The sequence below is a fragment of the Pseudochaenichthys georgianus genome, chromosome 9, assembly GCF_902827115.2.
Source record: "Pseudochaenichthys georgianus chromosome 9, fPseGeo1.2, whole genome shotgun sequence".
NCBI classification, from domain to species: Eukaryota; Metazoa; Chordata; class Actinopteri; order Perciformes; family Channichthyidae; genus Pseudochaenichthys; species Pseudochaenichthys georgianus.
Window position 1 is genome coordinate 13,346,543 of NC_047511.1, and position 22,072 is coordinate 13,368,614.

Below are 22,072 nucleotides of genomic sequence, written 5' to 3' on the forward strand. Positions count from 1 at the left end.
GTTCAACACAGCAAGCAAAGGTTATTTTATTTGGAAAATGTACATTTGATACCACCTGTAAAAGTACTGTACACGTGTACAAATGTTAAGAACTTCCGCCTATTTGCGTATTTTTTACTTCACTACATGTCAGAGGTTAATATATTGTATGCCACTACATATTTTTACTTACAGGATGTCACATTTTCAATGCAGGACTTTAACTTATTGTGGAATATTTGTAAATGTTTACTCCCTCCACTGCTGGTTCTCACCGTGGATGTTGCTGTACTGGATGTCGATGGCCTTTGTAGCTTGGTCGTCAGCTGTAGACAGAGCGCTGTGGACCGGGGAGAACACCTCCAGGACCCCTTTGGTCAGGCTGGGCTCGAACATCATGCTGCGACTCCGCACGCTCACATTCTCACAGCCCGGGTACAGGTTGGAAATGCTCACCGACACTGAACAGAGGAAGAGGGAAAGAACGTGTTAACGGCCTGCAGCTGTCACATTTAGAGAACTTGGAAATCAAGATGTAATTGGCCTTTAAAAACGGACTTGATGCATTACACATTCAAAGAACACGTTTGTTTCTGTTTGTCTGTGCCATTTTGTGAAGATGATTTGAAAAATTTACAAACAGATGGTAAAAAAACAAAACTGTTCATCTGCTGTTTCAATGGATACATTTTGTATCTCATTTTAGATTATATATTGGTGACATTCAATACAGGTAAATACAAAACGATTTAAATATTTTAAAATGTCTTAAAGGGGCCCTATTATGCTTTTATGGTTTATTATAACCCCGGCCCTTAGCCTATTATGTACAATGTGTTGGAGACGACGTTATATAGTAATGTCACTATGTTATTGAAGTAATCAAAGGGGGACGTTTAAGGCAGGAGGGCAGGGTGTGTGGGAGAAGAACTCTTTTATTTTTGAGATATTTTAGATAATTATTATCTGTCGAAAAAATGTCTTCATGAATTTTGCTCTCTACTATTATGAAAAGTGATCTGCATCCACTACTGTCAATTTGCAAACACACGGGGGTGCTGTTTACTTGCGAATGAATTCAAGATGCAGGGAACACATTTGGATTTCCTTCACGCGCTGTAGGGCCACACCTACAGTTTGTTGTCTATGGCTTTAAACTACAAATCAAAAACGTCTTTTTGGGTATACTCATACAGTTTTATAACCTGACACCAAATAAAGTTAATCCTGTTGGTAGTCAAAAGATTTCCAACCATGAGGAGCTGCAGCAGCTGGATTTCGACATCAGTGTGTGGTCTCTTGCTAAATCAGGTTGAGGGGACAGTATGTGTTCATGTTAAGGTCTTGTGAAATTCACAGCACTATTGCATTGGTCACATGAGAAAAACAAACAAAAGGAACGCCCAAAAAAGGGAAAAATAAGAAGGCAACGGAAAAGGGTGACTTTTTTTTTGCAGTACATGAAAAATGGACAGGATCCTAAATTGGTTTTCTGGTTTAATGTCAGGCCGCATTAATAAGAACATCTGTCGTAGGTTTGGACTTCAGGGATGCAAAGGCGCACATATGTCAACACCTCTTTTCATGACAGGACTGAGTGTCTTACAAGAAAGGTTGATTAATAAGAACATCAAGCTGCGTTCAGTTCTTCTGTCCAGATAATGAATAACAGTGCCTCTCAAATACCAAAGGCCAGCGATTGATGCAGAGTGCAGAATAGTTTCAGATGTCAAGGGAAGTTTTCTGTCCAGTGGCATCATAAATGTACAGATATTGATACTAGACAAAGGTAAATATGCATTCATTGGTCACATCTAGACTTTCGACAGGCTGACAAGCGACACAAAATGAAAGTTGTTCGAAAAAGAAGCCTTCAATTAGACGAATGGACACCAATTCAGCCACTGGTTCGCTTCTCAGCTCTGTGTTTCACTGTGGACTCTCGTCACAGACCGCTGAAGAGTCAATGAAGACCGTCACGCAGTTCAGCTAGAATCCAAAGAACGGGATAAAACGCACTCTTTCAACCCCAGATTTCCAGATAGTATAGACGATGGGATGGGTAACACTACACTGGCTCACGTAGCATTACCTCAGTGAGCATCGTGTGTGTGTGTGTGTGTGTGTGTGTGTGTGTGTGTGTGTGTGTGTGTGTGTGTGTGTGTGAGGGAGGGCAGATAGAGTGCAGATACAGAGGGATTGAAACAAAGCAAGTGCAAGTCTGTGTGTTTTGTGGACGGCACTAAATATCTCAGGGAGGACAGTACACACATCCATTGAAAACACTTTTCTAAAGAGAAGGAGCAGTAAAGAAGTTTCTTCTTTAAGAATACAGTCAGTGTTATTCGAGTAAAGGGGATGATGGTGGGTTGGATTCCACTCTGTGCAGATGATTAGTGCTTTCATTTTGATGTGTGAACGGTTTTCTGCGATGAAACTTTTTGAATGTGTCTTGTTTTGAAAATAAACTACAACCAGGTGCTTGCTTTGTTTCCCTTTCAGACCATCCATCTTCATGCTCCTGGGGCAGATCCTTGAAAGGGGGGGAGGAGTGTTATTGACTTGTTTCCACTCACTCTTCTTTCTTTTTGATACTCACCAAAGTCAGACATATTAAACACAAATCCTACACACAGCTTATACACAGGCACCGACAGGCAGCAGATACATGATCAAAATACTGTGCAGCAGACAGATATTCTTGTGTTCTGATTTCTGCAACGCTTTGAGATGTATCCAATCATTCAGACAATTTGAAAAATGATTGTGAATCACTCAAAATAAAAATCTTAATCCGTATTCATCTGGAAAAGGCAAGACTTGATTGACCTGAATGTTGTTGATTGATGTGACCGCTGCAGCAACAGCACTGCAAACCTGGCTCATACCGTTTGTTCTTCTTTTTTTTCACAATCAAAAGGAATTCTGGGCATTTGTTTTTGGTACCTTCCTAAAAATGTAGGGATTGAATTGAAGTCCTGCATCTATATTCTACTGTTTGGGCTTCCAGGAGACCTCGACACTTTGACTGCCAAACAAGCTGGTATAGTGGGAAAAGCATCTTTATTAGCTCGTCGCAGAATCTTACTAGGTTGCAAATCCCCTAAGCCCCTACGGTCCTCTATTTGGCTTAAGGACCTGGTATTCCTTCTCAAACTTGAGAAGATCACATGTACTCTTCGGTGCTATGTAGACCAGTTCTATAAGTAATATAAGTGCAGAAAAATGAGTAATGTTTATATATTTTAAACACCTTTTGATACTTTTTTCTTTTTTTTATTCACCCTTTTTTATATTTGTATTTATTTATTTGTTTTTAATTTTATTTATGTATGTATTTTCTTTTCTTTTTCAGTATGGAATACATGTGCTTCCTTGATTAAACTTGTATCTCTATGGTTTTTAAAATAAATGGTGGGAGGGGATGAGTGGGAGTTAAGGGGTGGGGGCGAGATACACATAAATAAATAAATACATAAATAAATAAACAAACATGACATCTTATCAGCCAGGGTTATACATTCAATTATTAGAAACAAATATTTTTTTAACCACCGCTTTCATTTAGAGAAAGATTTGAAAAAGGTGGATGACATGCTAATGAGCATAAATGAACTATCCGTGGTTACTTTTAAAAAAAAATTTCGCACAAAAATGTCTGAATTAATGGTAAAAACAAATGATTTCAATGAGTGTCCAAACTGCGACAAAAACAGTTGTCGTTTGTCAAGCTTCAAAATCACTTGAACATTTTGAAAAGGAAAAAAAAACATTAAGTAAACACAGATTAGAATGAAGTATTCTGGAGTATTTTGAAGCATCATCCCAGTCTCTGACAGGTGGAATCGTAATCTTGTGAGGGATTATCACAGCTTCAGCGGAGCGAGTGGTCACCTACCGGCGGGTTTGGAGTGGACCGGGGAGTTTGGGTGGCGGTTTGTATTGGTCATGCGTGTCCTCTTCCTCCTGAAGAAGCTGCGCAGGATGCCACATTTCAGAGACTCCAACAGAGTGCTCTTCCCGGCTCCGGAGTTTCCGAACAGCTTCAGCTTGATCCTGGGCTGCACGGTCTGAGTGGGCCGCAGCTGCTGGATGTAGCTTAGCTTGTGGTTGTCCTGACCCCCAAATAAGAAGAAAAGAGATCATTTAAAACCCACTGACATTTGAGGTCACATTAAGAAACACATGATCTACTATATGACATGGACTCCCACATGTTTTCATGTCAAGCAGCTCCACACATCTTCAATGTATCCCCTTTTGTTCCACATAGCGTACTGTAGCATGATCAAGGTGTTACTTGATACTACAGACTTTTATGTCATTTGGAGACAGTCAGTCAATCCAATATACGACTCTGAAAAAAATGAAGAGACCACTCCAATTTGTTCTTAAATCTCAATCTCTACATGTATGGCAGTCATTCCAGTGTCTGTTGAATTCCAACACAGATGTTGTCAGTAGTTTATAGAAGACACTTTTTTATTTATTTAACTCAAACACATACCTATAAACAGTAAAACCAGAGAAACTAATAATGGGCATAGAGAAACTTACATTTACATGCACAAAAACACATAACACACTACAGGAAAGAGAAACCCAAAAAAACATAATAGGGCCCCTTTAAAATGTAATTGAACCATAACCCTGTACATGACATTAGACAAATAAAACAGCACACATAGGGGGATCTGTCCGTTGTTTGTTATGCTCGTCACATAGCTGAAATGCAACAGTAACATAAGGTAAGTGCAAATCATCCACAGCGATGTATTTATTTTTCTACTTTGAATAACACTCCCTTTTGGGGTCGATCCTCTTAAATAGCAATCGGATCAGAACACTAATCTAAGTTTATCCGTGTCAAAAAATAAAACACACTGTATATAAACAACGCAAGCTATTTTCTGTAATTCTGCCAATTCAACAGATAATATGTGTTAACATGAAAGACACTTCTTTTTACCCATGCAATAGATGAGTCATATATCAGAAGTGGCCTCGAACAGTGCGAGTGGTAGCGTGGGTTATGAAAAGCACTGCCTACTCCCACCTGGGTCGTGCTAAACACATTCAATAAATAAAGTTTGAATTGGTGTCACAGGAAGAGAACGGTCTTTTCTTTTTTCTCCCTTGGTTCTTGGGAAGTGAAAATTGGCTCTAAAGCGCCAAAGTGTCTTAATTTAGCCGAACATATGCACAGGCTGACTTTTTCACAGTTGCTGCCGTCACATTTTCACACAGCAAATCTTCGCAGGTTTTCTGGGAAAATGGAAGGGAATTTTTGGCTTTAAGTACGCAAACAAATTGATTGAACTGGTGCAAACCGATAGGGCTTGAGTTCAGTTGCTGACTTTTATAAATATGACTTTTATCTTTAAAAAAATGATATTCCTCTGCGCTTCCCCCAAGTGCTCTTCTGAAAGTCTCGAGCCAGAATGTCAATCAACACCTCGTGATCAAAGTGTCCAACTAGCCAGAAACAGATCAAATAATGAATCAACAATCACTTATTGCATTGCTATCTCTTGCCTCAAAAGTTTGCTGTATAGCTGTAACATGAATATAACCATAAATATAGCCATAGGAAATCTCACTTGAGTTTAATACTAGAATATTTCCAAAAACACAATTTCTATTGGGGTCTCAGGACTGACTACATCAGAATCAATCAACATCACTGGTATCTGATTATTTAAAATTAGAAACTGGTTTCATACTGTTTTATTTTATAATCTATTCTACCCGCTTGTGTTGGGAAAAGTGCTGCTACAAAATGTCTACAAATGGGACGATGCTAGAGTCTGGCACCCCCCTGTTGCAGATGTCGCTGCACTGGTACACAAAAAGAGTGTTTGTGAAACTGGGTTTTGAATCATACAGAGTTCTCTCTCCCGCCCATAACATTTAAAGAATACATCTAATATTACCTTTTTAAGCTTTCCCAATAGAGAAACGATGAGTTCATGTTGGTCAGCTTGAGCCAAATCCTCTGCTGTCTTTCCATCCTGAGAGAAAAAAAGAAAACGGGATTAACATAGGCACTAGAAATGTTGCGCAACAGATAATCCCTCACATTTTGTTTGTTGTACATGGGCACTGAGTGTTTTGATGACATTTCACTTAGGAAGCTTACAAAAGGCAGCACTTATATACAGCCACTAACAATATAGATTAAAAATTATGGATACAAAATGTAATTCCATACATTCTTCAACGTGTCGTCACTTGGCGGCTACACTCCCCACAATGCATCTCAACAGCTTCGGTAATCGTTTCTGATGTGTTATGCTAGTAGCAGCTCATTTAGCCTCAAGAGGAGTTTAAAAAAAGTTCCGGTCAATTAAAGTGACAGCTAGATAAACTAGCCAACCAGCTAACAAAATCAATGGCTAGCTTTGCTGCTCTTAACAACGTACTGCGAAGAGTTGCCTGGGATGTTTTCAATGGAAAGTTGATTTCATAATTACTATGACTCAGATTCAAGTTACTGTTTCTCTAGAGATACAAAAAACTGATACATCATTTTAGCCATATAAACGGAATTGACTTTGCTCAGTTAAAGTTGAAACAATTGTGGAGTTGATCTTAAGCCTTGACAATTGATTGCAGTAGTGACACACACATACTCACACTCACAATATGTGCATACTTTCATTCTCTCCATCCAGCTCCACAAATGCCCTAACCTCATTTCATTTCAAACCTTTATTTGACCAGATTGGTCCCATTGAGATCATAGATCTCTTTTTCAAGGGAGACCTGCAGCATATAGGTTCCACATGAAACATAAAACAATAAAGGACATGATACATTATATTTACAGGATACATAGTTATAGACATTTACAAGTGCCCATTGTATCAGCAAGCATTTCATTTAGCCTAGCTTTAAAAACATGCAGAGGAATGAGATTCCTCAGTTTCAATTCTTGCTGAAGATTGTTCCAAACAAGTGGAGCTGCGCACATTAAAGCTGTCTTACCTGAGACAGTCCTTGCTCTTGGCACATCTAACAAGACTACATCATGTGATCTCAGACAATAGCTGCTTGCAACTCTCTGTGTTATCAGAGAGCAGATATAATACGGGAGTTTACCCAACAAAGCTTTATAAATAAACGTGTACCAATGACTGAGCCTCCGTACAGAGAGTGATGGTAAACCTGCCTTGGTATACAGTGTACAGTGATGTGTAAGCGCTTTACAATTTGTGACAAATCTCAAAGCACTGTGATATGCAGCATCCAATTTGCTCAGGTAATTGGCAGGTGCATTCATATACAACAAATCCCCATAGTCCAGCACAGGTAAAAAGGTCACAGTGACTAGCCTTTTCCTGGCCTCAAGCGAGAAACAGGACTTGTTTCTGAAAAAGAACCCTAGCCTAACCCTCAGTTTTTTAAGCAGGTTATTGACATGGAGTTTAAAAGAGAGACAATCATCAAGCCAGATACCAAGGTATTTGTAACAGGCAACAACTTCAAGTTTTGTTCCTTGCGTAGTTACAATATCTAAAAACAGGCTCTGGTGTCTTTTTTGCTTTTGAAAAGAGCATTATCTTGGTTTTATCCACATTTAAAAGAAGCTTTAATTCAGAGAGCTGAGTCTGAATAGTGTTAAAAACAGCCTCTTTAATGGAGGGACCTGCACAATACATTACAGTATTATCCGCATAAAAATGTAAAGTAGCTTCATCCACATTATCACCTACGCTGTTAATATATATGGAGAATAAAAGTGGTCCTAAAACAGAACCTTGTGGTACACCATTAGAAATGTTTAACCACTCAGAAGACAGTCCATCAAAATGAACACATTGGGACCTTTCAGAGAGTTCACAAACCACCCCACTGCATTGCTGGATATGCCAATACTGAGTAGCCTCTGCTTTAAAATGCGATGATCAACGGTGTCAAACGCTTTGGAGAGGTCAATAAACAGAGCTGCACAACTCTGCTTATTATCTAAAATACTAGTAATGTCATTTACCACTTTCATTGTCGCAGTGATGGTGCCGTGTTTCTTTCTGAATCCTGACTGATGTTTAGACAGGATATCATTTATATATAAAAACTCCTTTACTTCACTCACAAGTCGTTCGAGCACCTTAGCCAGAACTGACAATTTAGAGATTGGCCTATAGTTGACCTGTTACTCTCGCTCCATTTCCCCCTCCTCACACTGACGGAAACAGCACATTCTCTGTGGGTTTCACATCTCTTTCATTCACACGGCCATCTGTCACTGTCCGGCTCTGGCTGCGGCTCCACAGGGACAAACAGCACCGACAGCCTGAGACGCCCACAGAGCGCTGCAGACCGCTGACAATGTTCAACTGAGTTTCTTATGAAAATCATTACCGATTGTTTTATCTAGAAAAAAAACTATAAAGAATACTCGCTGAAGACATTCTCTAGATTGACTTCTTCCAAGTCTTAGGATTTCTTAGCCTCTTTCCTCTCCGAAAAGGTCACCTAATATTAGATGTACTTTTATGATCCCAAAATGGGAAATTGTTTTGATACTAGCAGCATGTAAACAAGGCATTGCAAAAGAGTTTCAAATAAAATCGAAAATAAACAGTTCATAAACACTAGACAGATATACATCAATAGTATCACTATCAAATGCACACAATAAAATGGACATAATATGTTAGTATGCACTATAATTGACCAACCAACTGCTAAATTAATATAAACACAAGCTACTATTTGAAGTTGCAGTTTTAAATCACAATTTAAAGTACAGTGCGAGTCAAATATGTATAAATGAATAATCTAGGGTTATCCCATGAGGAAAACAGAGTGGAGTCCAGTTAAAAAACAAAAAGAAGCCTAGAGTTAGCCAGAGGTGAGGTGTTTTACACAATGATGGCTAATAGTATGAGAACACTGACCTATACTTTGTTCGGGTCAGGGACATGTCAGCAATGGGAATGTAAATGAAGTGCAGCTTTAATCCATAGTTGATCACTTTGTGAGATAAACGTGAGAACATTCACAAGACCCACTCTTACAGATGGCAGGGTGTTACGACTATAACTAGCGCTGCTTGGCGAGAGGCAGATGATGTGACCGGCTGGTGTTATATGAATATCTAAATATGATATCATCTTTAATATCCCTGCTTTATAATATCTATCCTCTAAAAGTGTTTAGCTGATTTATAATAAGCCAGAACAACAGAGGAAGAAGAGAGGAATGATGACATAAAAGAAGGCTTGCATAAAAGGCCGAAAATATAAAGTAATATAAATAAATATTATATATTGAATTAGACTTTTTGACTGGTTCTTTCAAGGACATTGGGAAACCATGAGGACGGGAAGGAGCATCAAACAGAGCTAGCCTTGTAATCTTTCAGTGAACAATGACACAAGTTAAGACAGAGGGATTGATACAAATGGAGCCTTGAGTGTACTCTATCCTCCCTCAGCCGCGCAACAACAAACGCTGCTGACCGCAGGGCCACTGGACCGTATGATGTCAGTATGTGCTTTTGCCAGATTTAACATGCATAGCACATCAGCTGTCATACAGTATTAAGCACTAGAGAAAGCAGAGAGAGAGAGAGAAAAAACCCTGAGCGTTACATCTGACAGTGGAGCCAGATACACATATTTATTTGCCAGATCAGAGAGAGATAAGACCGTCACCATAACCATAATAAAGCTGTTGAGAGACAAGGCAATGGTGTGCAGTTTCTGGTTTCGAAAATGTATTAAACAAAGAAATACAAAACAAAGATGTTATGGTGCGACTTTAAAACAGACACATTGGGTCGGAATATTTCATTTCTTTGGACCAATGATGAGGAAAGAAGTGTTTTGTCGACCTCTAGGGACATTTAAGGCGAGGCTCAGGATTCAATAGTTTAAAGCACTTCCAGAATCAAAAGACTTTTAAGCTTTAATCCCAATGAGGTAGATATCTTAGAGAAGAAGAAAGTGCAGCTGAGAATCAGGGATTAAACCCAGTTTAAGTTAAAAAGCAGCCATCAGCTTTTCTACTTTATTTAAGGGGGGGGGGGGAGCAAAGTCATGCTCTGCTGCTCAAGCAGGAAATGATATCTCCCCAACAAATAAGCAATTATCTCAACACATAGAGAGTAACATTCTCTGTTTGTATACCGTCATGTATGTTGTTTTTCCATTTTGGAGGAAACCTTATCAAATCTATCATGGTGGCAAACGCTCTACATGCTAATGCATCAGCTCCAAATATAATTCACATAGTGTGTTATTCACACACACACACACACACACACACACACACACACACACACACACACACACACACACACACACACACACACACACACACACACACACACACACACACACACACACACACACACACACACACACACACACACACACACACACACACACACACACACACACACACACACACACACACACACACACCCACACACACACACACACACACACACACACACACACACACACACACACACACACACACACACACACACACACACACACACACACACACGATTGCATTTAAAGAAATGTGGTTTGTGATTTGTTTAGGACTTTGAACATCAAGCCTGCATGGAACATTAATGTGGATAGATATTGCAATACTTTCACGTGAGGTTTACCGTGTCAATCATTGATTCCAGACTCTGACTTTGAACACTCTCCTCAGATCACATTATAATAAACGGTTAAGATACTCATACTGTAAAGTGAAGGGAAACAGGGAAAAGCCTTAAGATGTGGGGCGACTTACGTTGGTCACGGCGTCAATGCTAGCTCCAGCAAGGCAGAGATGACGGACAACCTCAAGGCTCCCGTTGTTCGCCGCCAGGTGGAGGGGAGTTCTGCCATACTGGATGAAAAGGGAGAATGTCACAGGAGAGATTCAAAGGGGTCCTATTCTCAGGGTTCATACACTTTTTCACCAATGATTTTCAATGACTTCTCCATGACCTTTACTTGATTTTCCATGACCAAAATAATAACTCTTTCTCAGCGTACCACTGAAAATGGTTTATTTTAACATGGAACAGGAAAATAAGGTCTAAATATGAAACATATTGTGCCTATCTAAAACAAATCAAATAGTAGGCTTACTAGCTTCTACACGCTAAAGCAACTAAAATCTCTCACCAGCTAAATACCTCGACAGTTACATTTTACGTTTCATTACTATACGATACAGTATTTATTATCATTATAGTATTACTATTTCGGCGATTAGATAAAATATAAATTATATTTGATGCAACTTTAGTTACATTTCCATGACTTTTCCAAAACTTTGGGAAAAATATTGTTTTCCATAACTTTTCCAGGGCCTGGAATTAGCTTTTGAATTTCCATGACTTTTCCAGGTTTTTAATGACCGTAAGAACCCTGTATTATGCTTTTTGGGGTTTTTCCTTCCCCGTACTGTGTTATATGTTTTGGTGCATGTAAATGGTCTGCATAGGCTAAAATCCCAAAGTGCCCTGAGTGAGTTTCCCACACTCCCCCCTAAAAAAACTATCAATTCCCAATAGAAAATAAGCTTGTTTGAATGCAGCGTTTCAATCAATACCCTCCTGTCACAACTTGACATTCAACAAGGCTTTCATCCTGTTTTATTGTAAACAGAACAGGAGACATTTCCAATGCCACCCTTCTCATTTTTCTTCCCAGTGTCTGCAGCTGACAGTGAACACAAATCCAGGCACCAAGTCATCAATGTGTGATATGCTGCTTTAGACAAGCTTTAAAAAAAAAGCCTGAAAATGATGAATAAATCAGAACATCTCCTGGCAGTGCCGTCTGCTCTCGATGCACATCACTTCCCTGAACTATTCTGGGAAAGAAATGTTTCAGTATGTGGAAGGAGATGAGTGGGCGACCATTGTTGGAGAACAGCAATCCCATCGCAGAATACATTAAAATGGATGGCGCCAAAATAGAAAGTAAAAAAGGCAGACTTGTGTGGGAAGTCGTGCCTGGCAGAGATGGGATCTTCAGTCAAATATAGACTAGGTATGTACTGTAAGAGCTCCTTAAAAAACACTAGTGCACCAAAATAATGATAAATATCAGAATAAAACTCCTTTCCAGCTCAACATCCTGCTCACAGATGGTAAACCTGAGCTGAATTGCAACAACTACCATAATAAAAGGCCTAGATTAAATCTAATTTAAAAGTAATATATTGAAGGGCAAATGTATGAGCCAAGTCAAGATTAGATCCCAAAGAAACAATCCTTATAGATTCTATTATTTATAGATTATAAATAAATAATTGAGGGACAAGGGGGTGAGATTAAATAAATGATACTTCTTCTCACTCCTTTTCGAACACTAGAGAAACTCCCTCTGGAGGAAACTTTGGGATTTTAGCCTTTGCAGATCATTTACATGCAACACACTAAAGGAAGGGGAAAACCCCCAAAAGAATAAAAAGGCCCCTTTAAAAGATTTGCTTGTTTTACATCAAAACTCTAAACCTAAGTTATTCCCACCAAGAACATTTCTTCTGCTAAAATTAATGTGATGTAATGTTATTACTTTGAGAGGTGGAAATCTCAAAACTTTGCTAGAAAACATTTTCTTCCTCAAATGTAAGTGAAATTACCCTTTTTTTAAATGTAGGTTATATTGGTGTGGTGGGCACTGGTTTGTCCTCACCTTATTGGGGAGGTCGAGGCCAGCTTTGGCGCTGCATATCGCCGTGACAACGGGCAGGTTCCCGTCCTTACATGCAATGTGCAGCGGGGTGTTGCCATGGCGATCCTGCTGGTCCAGGTGGCAGTGGTGTCTGAGGAGGCAGCGGACCACGTCAACCTGACACCTCCGTACGGCCAGGTGGAGCGCTGTGTGGCCGTCCTACACACACACACACACACACACACACACACACACACACACACACACACACACACACACACACACACACACACACACACACACACACACACACACACACACACACACACACACAATATTAAATATGTTTGCATTCAGACTCGTTAAACCAGGTTTAAGGCCCTTCCTTCTCACACAGGAAAGAGATCAACAGTACACAGGGTTACAGAGAACAAAGATTCCTAGCTAGAGTTGAACTGGGGATGTTGCAATGACATGGTCAGCGTGTCACCCAGATGTTCGATTTAACTCGAGGTTCATAATGCTCTTGAGGCCGTATTGAGTTAGTATCATGGTCAAAGTACTATTGGTGTAGGTATCTACATTTAAGGGTTATGTGCTTTTATTTATGATGTGGTATTTGTTGTATTAATGGTGGTGGGCGTGCACTTGAGTTTGTGTTGGAGTAATTGGTTGTTTAATCTGTCTGCACTACATGCGCACTGTGTCTTTTTATAGAAACAGAGGGGGTGAGTCGGGAGGCAAAACCTTCCGTTGACTGCAAATGTATACCCCAATCCTGCAACAATTTTCCACTGCAATATCCTTAACCATCAATGGCATCCGTCATCACACTCAAAGTAGTTGGTAATCTGATATATTATATCTTTGCTTAATTTTTCCTGCAATAAACGGTCAAAGGAAACGGAAGGAGTAAAGCACAGTTGGAGCAAGTCAAAGTGTTTATCTTCCTGTACTTAACAGCTTGTGACCTTTTTTTTTTTTTAAATGTTGGACTGCCTATAGCCGCAATAGTTTGTCTTTCATTGGTCCCGACTTGTCTTTTTCTTATTTGTTTTTCCCTTTGGAACACTATGTTTTCTTCTGGGACTTAATATGGTTATCTATTCATCTTTATTTGGGGTATAATTGAAAGAAGCAAATGGGAGGAGTCACTGAGATGGACTAATGGTGCATTTCCACTGCAACGGGGTAGCCCCGTTTAAGCGTCCCTAAGCGTCCTCGCTCAGGCCTCGGGCTGCCTCTCTGGCCGTCCGAGGCCGTGGCGCATTTCCATTACAGTTTAGGACCTGGGGTAGCAACGCAGTGTAGGCGGGGCGATCAGCTTTTTGGTCGGAGCGACGCTGGGTAAAACTGCAGTGGCGTCATCTTCAATGCGACACAACTCACAAAACACACACAACAATGGAGGATGTGGAAGCGATCGTTTTCTTGTTTCTTGGTGTGTGGCTTGTTATCACAGCAAGAAGGAAAGTGATCACAGCAAGCATTGTATTGTATTCATTGTATTGAACATAAATAAATCCTTTTTTTTTTCAATATACATGTGTTTGTAAAATGTTTTAAACAAATATTATCTGAATTGAATATTTGAAATTCAAGCACCAGTAAGTACTGCCCCATAATAACATTTGAGGAAATATCAGATCATGAAAAGAAAATCTTTCTAATCAATTAAGCAAATATCAAAGCTAACTATAAACATAAATACTAAAGTGTAAAACACAGCAAAACTATATTCATAAATGCAAGTGTAAAATAGTGTGGACAATTGTAAACATGGATGGAGACTAAAGTATCCACAACATATAATATATTAAATATAACCTCAATCTTTCTTCTAGACATGTTAAAAGCTTGCTTGAATGGGTTATAGGTTTATTTTGTTCTCTCGTCTTTGAAATATATAAGGAATGTGTTGTTTGAGTCTAGTAGAAGGAGGGTATTACAATTGAGCAATTTCTACATGTATTATGTATTTATTATGTATTCTTAATACCATTACAAAATAAACATGTAATAATGTTTTAGAGGAGGACCTCAAGCTAGAAAACTCAATTTCTTGCTTTAAATCTCTTAAAAGTAAGGGGCTTTTTCCTAACTGATGGTGTTTGTTATTGCTTTATAAATTCATGTATGTTTATGATTTTTTTATGTTGGGTGCCATTCATTATCAACAAGAAATAAGATAAGTCAAAGAAGTACTTTATTGATGGCAGTATAAAAATACAAATGTTGTATCAAAAAGGCATGCCATTAAACAATACAAATAAAAAATGTAAAACTGTATTGCAGCCAGCATAAATATACATGGAATTGTAAATATAAAATGAACATTTTAAAGAAAATAAATAAACAAGGAAGTACAAATGTTGCATTTAAAAATTAACTAGATAAAAAATATATAATATGTACAATAACTATTAAGGTTTTTTGAAGTATCAGGGAGGAGACGGGCCACGTCGGCTGCCCAGTCAGTCATGGTGCCGTTCCTGCTGGGCCCGATCCTCTCCTCCTCGTTTCCTCTTGCCTGGGTGACAATAAGATAATAATTAGCAATAAGGAAAAAACACAGGACAGGTACAGGTCACACAAGGATATAAGAATAACATGTATAAACAGAACAACAGTAAGGTGAACTAAAGAAAGTTCTGGCCCTAGATGTTTACAATGATTGTGAAAGTGAATTACATTATGTCCAGCCTGTTGATAATGAATATAAATATATGTATATGATAGGATGTCACACACAACTGTACTAGCTGCTTACTAGCTAAGACTTTACTTGTAACAGAGCATTTCCACACAGTGATATAGCTTATTTGAATTACTGACGATGGATGATCCACGGTTTAAAAAAACAAAAACACAATTCCAGTCGTTTTGCCATTTCTATTTCTTACCTTGAACCACACGCTGCGGTGTCGTGATGGCACTCGGTGTTGGTGGTTGAGTCGGTGTCGATTCTTCGGCTGGGGTCCGTTCTGGATTCGATGACGATGTGGACGGAACACTGCCATCACCCGTTGTTCGGGAATGTTCCTCCTCACGAGTCCCAATGTAATCATCTAGAACAGCAAAATGACTTGTTAATTCCACAAACTACTGCAGCACAATACTAAATAGCAACAACAACTATAGAAAAGAAAAACTGAACGTAAACAATGGCACATATGGTGTTAGCAAACAATAGCTCTAGCTAAGGCTATCTGCCTAGGCTATCTGCCTTAGCTAGCTATGTAGCTCTTTGGGGCTCCATAAAAGCACGGGTTGTCGAACATTAATGTAAGGATAAAATAGACTTCTTTGTTAGAAGTGAGCGTACCTTGCAGGGACTCCAGTAAAGCCGTTCCGTTTTCCCTACATCGCAGGAAAATCCGCGCTCGGACATCTGTGCAGAGACATCCTGGAACACTTTCACATTTCGCGTTGTTCCGTCGAGCTCCCGCTGGATTTTATCATCCCCAATGAGATGTAGGAACGTCGTCACCTCCTCGGTCGACCACGGTGTGCTTTTCTTCGACGTTGCCATTTTTGTAGCTCCTCCGTTTACAAAATGCTGCAAGCTTGCTTCTTGATATATATGTGACGCGAGGGATGATCTCGCGCGCGATCTTGTGACGATTCTCTCTGACCAATCAGCAGTCGAGTGTTGACGTCACAGCCCTGGCCTGGTCTGATAGAACCACGATTTTATGGGGCCGGAAAAAGAGAGAAAAAGTACCCGCTAGCCGGTACTAGGCTATATGGAAATGCCACCAAAAACTGGCCTGGCCGCTTGAGGACGGTCCAGGACGCTTAAACGGGGCTACCCGCTGCAGTGGAAATGCGCCATATGGCAGTGATTCTCAAATGGGGGTACACGGACCCCTGGGGGTACGTTGGGGTACTGCAGGGGGTACGTGAGATAAAAAAAAAAAAGGTTAATTAAAAAAATAATCACAATTTTATATAAAACATTCCTAGAACCACCAAGGGGGTCCTAATATAAACATGTCAAATGTGTGTATTGTATTTTATAGTTTTTCACAATAACATATTACTTATATTGAAAAACTCCTTGGAAAAATCTGTTTTATAAAAGTGTTATGTTATTTTTTTTCATGCATAAAATGAAAATATCATTAGTTTGTTGTAATGCATACCACTAAGGAGTTAATATATCACACACTGAGGGAACATCACTATATTGTAATTATTTCTATAGGCTCTTTTGATAAAAAATGTTCGGGATCGGTCAGGGGGTACTTGGCTAAGAAAATGTTTCAAAGGGGGTACATTACTGAAAAAAGTTTGAGAAGCACTGGACTAAGGTATCGAAAAACCTGGATTCCTGACATGAAAAAGGTTTGCATTGCTATTAAAGCACAATAAGTTGGAGTTCTGATCACCTTGTCTGTCGCCCCTAGATCGGCCTTGTGCTCCACCAGGCACTCCACTATGTCTGCAAAGCCCCGAGCAGAGGCTGTCAGCAGCGGACTCTCCCCCTCGCGGTTCTTTGCGTCCACGTGGCAGCCTGCCTGGCAGAGAGCACGAGCAACTGGGGAGTATCCGTGCCACGAGGCGCAATGCAGCGGGGTCTCCTGCTCCTGGAAACGTAAAATGCAAAAGAATAAATGGTGCTCTGATTGAAGAAAAGTCATTTTCTTGTATGTGGAGATGTGCTTACCCGGTCAGAAAGGTCAGGGTTGGCTCGGATGGTGCACAGATAGCTCACCACATCCACGTTGCCATAGCGCGCCGCCACGTGAAGAGCAGTCTCCCCTGACTGGAGGACACAACAGAGAATTAACATCAGAAACACATCAGCAGTTATTGTGAATGTATGTCTCAGAGTAAGATGATCATGTTAACTACAACTGAGAATAAAAAAGAATACTTTCATGTGGAAAAGTACTTCCGAGAGGGGACTTTCAAGGATATGATGATTTTTCCTGATAGTCAGCCACTTTTCCAAAAACTTCCACTCAAACAATGCATTTAGATTTTCCCTTCCTGAGTGCGCAGACATCAGACTTTGGAAATCGATCCATGAGCTTTAACATTATGGCTGCCGGTCAGAGGGGAAGCTTGTTAGCAGAGAGGTTGCTTATGTGAAATGAAACCTAAGATGCCGAGTTGTAGATAGGAAAGTGAACAACTTCAAAAAGCATCTACAGTGCTGCAGTGATGAAGTCTTTTTGTAGGATGGATGCATGCTAACAAAAGCAATGGCATTTTCCGCATTTTGGAATATTGCAGAAAATAAGATTTCATTTCATTTCAAACCTTTATTTAGACAGATAGGTCCCTTGAGATCATGGATCTCTTTTACAAGGGAGACCTGCATCAATTTAGTTCCACATGAAACTTAAAAACAACATAAAAACAAACAATAGAGGACATCATAATTACATATTCACCAACATAGGCTGCGGCCCCACGAGGACGAAAACGGCTAAACGCATAGGATTAACGCAAACGCAATCGCAAACGGCTTCCGTCCACATGCAATAATTATCCGGATAGTGTCTGCCCACACGAGACCGCTCCGTTTAGCTCCAACCGCTGGAGAAGCTGCAGTACATATGCAGGAGCCTGTAGGTGGCGCTGTAACTTCCTCCACAAAAGCAGCGAAGAAGAAGGTTGTCATGGTTGCCCTTCTGTTTATTCTCCGCGGTGGGGGCCGAGGGAACCGGGCAGAGTTTTTCGCCAGTCAGCGTGTATTAAAGTTGAAATCTTCCGGACAAAATTATAAAAGTGCCGGTCAAAGGTCTTCTTTGTTATTTATTGAGCTTTAAAACAAATGAATAACGACTCTATATAATATAATGATAAAATACACGGAGCCTCTCTTTTTCCTCCCTCTCTTCGGACAGCGCCAGTGTCTGTCTCATGCAGCAGCTCATCCAGTAATCAGTGACCCGGCCGACTGTAAAAATAAACATATTTATAACTAGTTTAGGGAGTTTGAGAGGTAATTAAAATAGCTAAGGGTGATGATCTGACTTGAAGTGTGTGTTTTGCTGCAGAGGGAGGAGCTGCAGGTGAGCAGAGCTGCGTGTCTCCGTCCTGTCAGATTAGACTTCACTCGCGAGAGAAAGATAAATAATCTGAATTCAGGGTGCAGTTTACTTTGACGTGGGGGTGAGCAGCAGAGGTGGGGAGAGGCGGGGCTATTGCCTCATCATTATTGCTGTAGATGTTGCACAAACAACTGTAGCATGGTCAATAGCGTCCGGAGCACGATAGCAACTCTGCGATCCGCCATTGTTGTTGTTGTTGGTGGCGAAACACTTCAGCACTGGCGCGGGGTAAGCGGAGGTGAGCAGAAGAGGTGGGGAGAGGCGGGGCTATTGCGCAATCACTATCAGTGATCTGAAAATGTCCGTATAGGGCGCACACACGGAGCTGTTTGACCCCCCAGAGAGTGGCGTATGCATTTCTATCCACCTTGGGACCCGTTGTCGTTTCCTCAGTCGTTTAGTGCCATATTCGGTCGTCCTCGTGTGGCCGAACGGTCTATATGACACTAAACAGTAACGCAAACGACCAAATTCGTCCTCGTGGGGCCGCAGCCTTACAAACACCCATAGTGTCAGAAAGCATCTCGTGCAGACATGCCTTAAAAACATTCAGAGAAATAAAATTGCTCAATTTCAATTTGGACTGTAGGCTGTTCCAAGCAAGTGGAGCTGCGCACATAAAAGCCGTCTTACCTAAGACAGTCCTCACTCTTGGCACATCTAACAAGACCACATCCTGCGATCTCAGACAATAGCTGCCCGCAACTTTCTGCTTTATCAGAGAGCAGATATAATACGGGAGTTTGCCCAACATAGCTTTATAAATAAAAGTGTACCAGTGACTGAGCCTCCGTACAGAGAGTGATGGTAAACCTGCCTTGGTATACAGTGTACAGTGATGTGTAAGCGCTTTACAATTTGTGACAAATCTCAGAGCACTGTGATACGCAGCATCCAATTTGCTCAGGTAATTGGCAGGTGCATTCACATACAACAAATCACCATAGTCCAGCACAGGTAAAAAGGTCAGTGACTAGCCTTTTCCTGGCCTCAAGCGAGAAACAGGACTTGTTTCTGAAAAAGAACCCTAGCCTAACCCTCAGTTTTTTAAGCAGGTTATTGACATGAAGTTTAAAAGAGAGACAATCATCAAGCCAGATACCAAGGTATTTGTAACAGGCAACAACTTCAAGTTTTGTTCCTTGCGTAGTTACAATATCTAAAACAGGCTCTGGTGTCTTTTTAGCTTTTGAAAAGAGCATTACCTTGGTTTTATCCACATTTAAAAGAAACTTTAATTCAGAGAGCTGAGTCTGAATAATATTAAAAACAGCCTGTAATTTAACAACAGCCTCCTTAATGGAGGGACCTGCACAATACATCACAGTATCATCCGCATATAAATGTAAAGTAGCTTCATCCACATTATCACCTAAACTGTTAATATATATGGAGAATAAAAGTGGTCCTAAAACAGAACCTTGTGGTACACCATTAGAAATGTTTAACCATTCAGAAGACAGTCCATCAAAATGAACACATTGGGACCTTTCAGAGAGGTAGTTTACAAACCACCCCACTGCATTGCTGGATATGCCAATACTGAGTAGCCTCTGCTTCAAAATGCGATGATCAACGGTGTCAAATGCTTTGAAAAGGTCAATAAACAGAGCTGCACAACTCTGCTTATTATCTAAAATAGTAGTAATGTCATTTACCACTTTCATTGTCGCAGTGATGGTGCTGTGTTTCTTTCTGAATCCTGACTGATGTTTAGACAGGATATCATTTATACATAAAAACTCCTTTACTTGTTCACTCACAAGTCGTTCGAGCACCTTAGCCAGAACTGACAATTTAGAGATTGGCCTATAGTTATTTAAAATAGTTGCCTCCCCTCCTTTCAGTAAAGGCAAGACATAAGCAGACTTCCATACTTTTGGAATTGTGTTCGTGCTGAGGGAGAGGTTAAAAAGAGAAGTAAGAGGTGGAGCAATAAAATCTGCAGCTATCTTTAAAAAGAAAGGTTCTACGTTGTCCGGGCCAGCCGGTTTCCTAGGATCTAACTTGGATAATGCTTCATGAACAATACCAATAGTTAAAGGAGTAAAACTGAAAGGGTTTTCCAGACCACATTGTTCAGAGTCAAGGATTGGAGCGTTCACAGGAGCCACACAGCCAAACAGAGAGCCACAAGACACAAAATGCTTATTAAAGCAATTTAGCATAGTAGCCCTGTCTGATATAATGCCAGATGCTGTGGTGAGGCACGGAGGTAGCTCATTTGGGATATCACCAGTGGAAATCGATTTTATGGCTTTCCAAAATTTCCTAGGATTATTCAGGTTTTCTGTGGTAACCGACAAATAGTACTTTGATTTAGCACTTTTTATTTGAGATGTGAAGCTATTTCTTAGCTGCCTAAAACGTAGCCATTCTACCTCTGAGCCTGATTTCCTAGCCTTAGCCCAAGCATTATTTCTCTCATGAAGGAGACTGGACAGCTTAGCAGAAAACCAGGGATTGTTTCGTCCCTTCACTCTAAATTTACGCAGAGGTGCATGTCCATCTATAATTTTCATAAAACCAAGATAAAAATAAGACCATGCAGTTTCTACATCAGCACACAGATTGATTTTACCCCAATCAAAATCAAACTGATCATGTAAAAAACCCTGCTCCACAAAGTGTTTTTTGTCTCTCTCTGTCGCAAAGACACGCTTATGATACTTAAACATGATGACATAGCTAATGTTCGGCGTGATTACGTTTATTAATCTCATTTACTCAGTTACTTGTTAGCAAACGGCGTTTTTTTAAGACTCAGAAGCTTTTGACATGCACTAGTGGGGTATTTTATGTCGTAGAACAAAACGTGAAACAACTACAGATCTTATTTCAGGACTCCAGCTAAAAAACGCATTAAAAAAACTGTTGACTTAGAAAAAAGGGAACCGGATGTGGGAAAATGCTACAGCTAATTGGGGGATTTAATAAAAGCACAGAAGCTCCATTAGACGATTTCTTGGTCACACACATACACCTCAGCTTAAGGGGATAACATGTAATATGAAACTTTAAAGACCCTCTTCGTCAGTGTTTGCAGAGAAAAGAAGACACCACCGGTGGGAACAAATAATTAAATAATTAGTGGGCAGATGCTTTTAGGATTCCATCTGCCCAAGCCATCTCTGTGATTGTGGCTACACTGGCATCAAAGGCAAACACACACAAAACCCATCTTTCTCAGCAAGACCCGTTTCTATAGCAACAGCAAATAAGCTGATAAAATGCCAGAGTAACTGGTTTTCTCCCCAGGTGCTTCTTGTGGTGAGTGTGAATTTTGTGAGTGTGTGTGTGTGTGTGTGTGTGTGTGTGTGTGTGTGTGTGTGTGTGTGTGTGTGTGTGTGTGTGTGTGTGTGTGTGTGTGTGTGTGTGTGTGTGTGT

General features: G+C 40.2%; 1 protein-coding gene across 2 annotated transcripts in view; it reads right to left on the bottom strand.

Annotated features, from left to right (window-relative positions):
* dapk1 (death-associated protein kinase 1) overlaps window positions 1–22,072 on the bottom strand; it is a 105,041-nt gene that overhangs the window by 9,514 nt on the left and 73,455 nt on the right. For both annotated transcript variants that reach the window (XM_034090439.2, XM_034090438.2), the window contains exons 15-21: window positions 17,290–17,388; window positions 17,012–17,209; window positions 12,642–12,839; window positions 10,741–10,839; window positions 5,913–5,990; window positions 3,878–4,094; window positions 255–440 (exon numbers count right to left, since the gene is read on the bottom strand). In XM_034090439.2, the coding sequence (XP_033946330.1) occupies window positions 255–440; window positions 3,878–4,094; window positions 5,913–5,990; window positions 10,741–10,839; window positions 12,642–12,839; window positions 17,012–17,209; window positions 17,290–17,388 (1,075 nt within the window). The remainder of the gene's footprint in view (window positions 1–254; window positions 441–3,877; window positions 4,095–5,912; window positions 5,991–10,740; window positions 10,840–12,641; window positions 12,840–17,011; window positions 17,210–17,289; window positions 17,389–22,072) is intronic.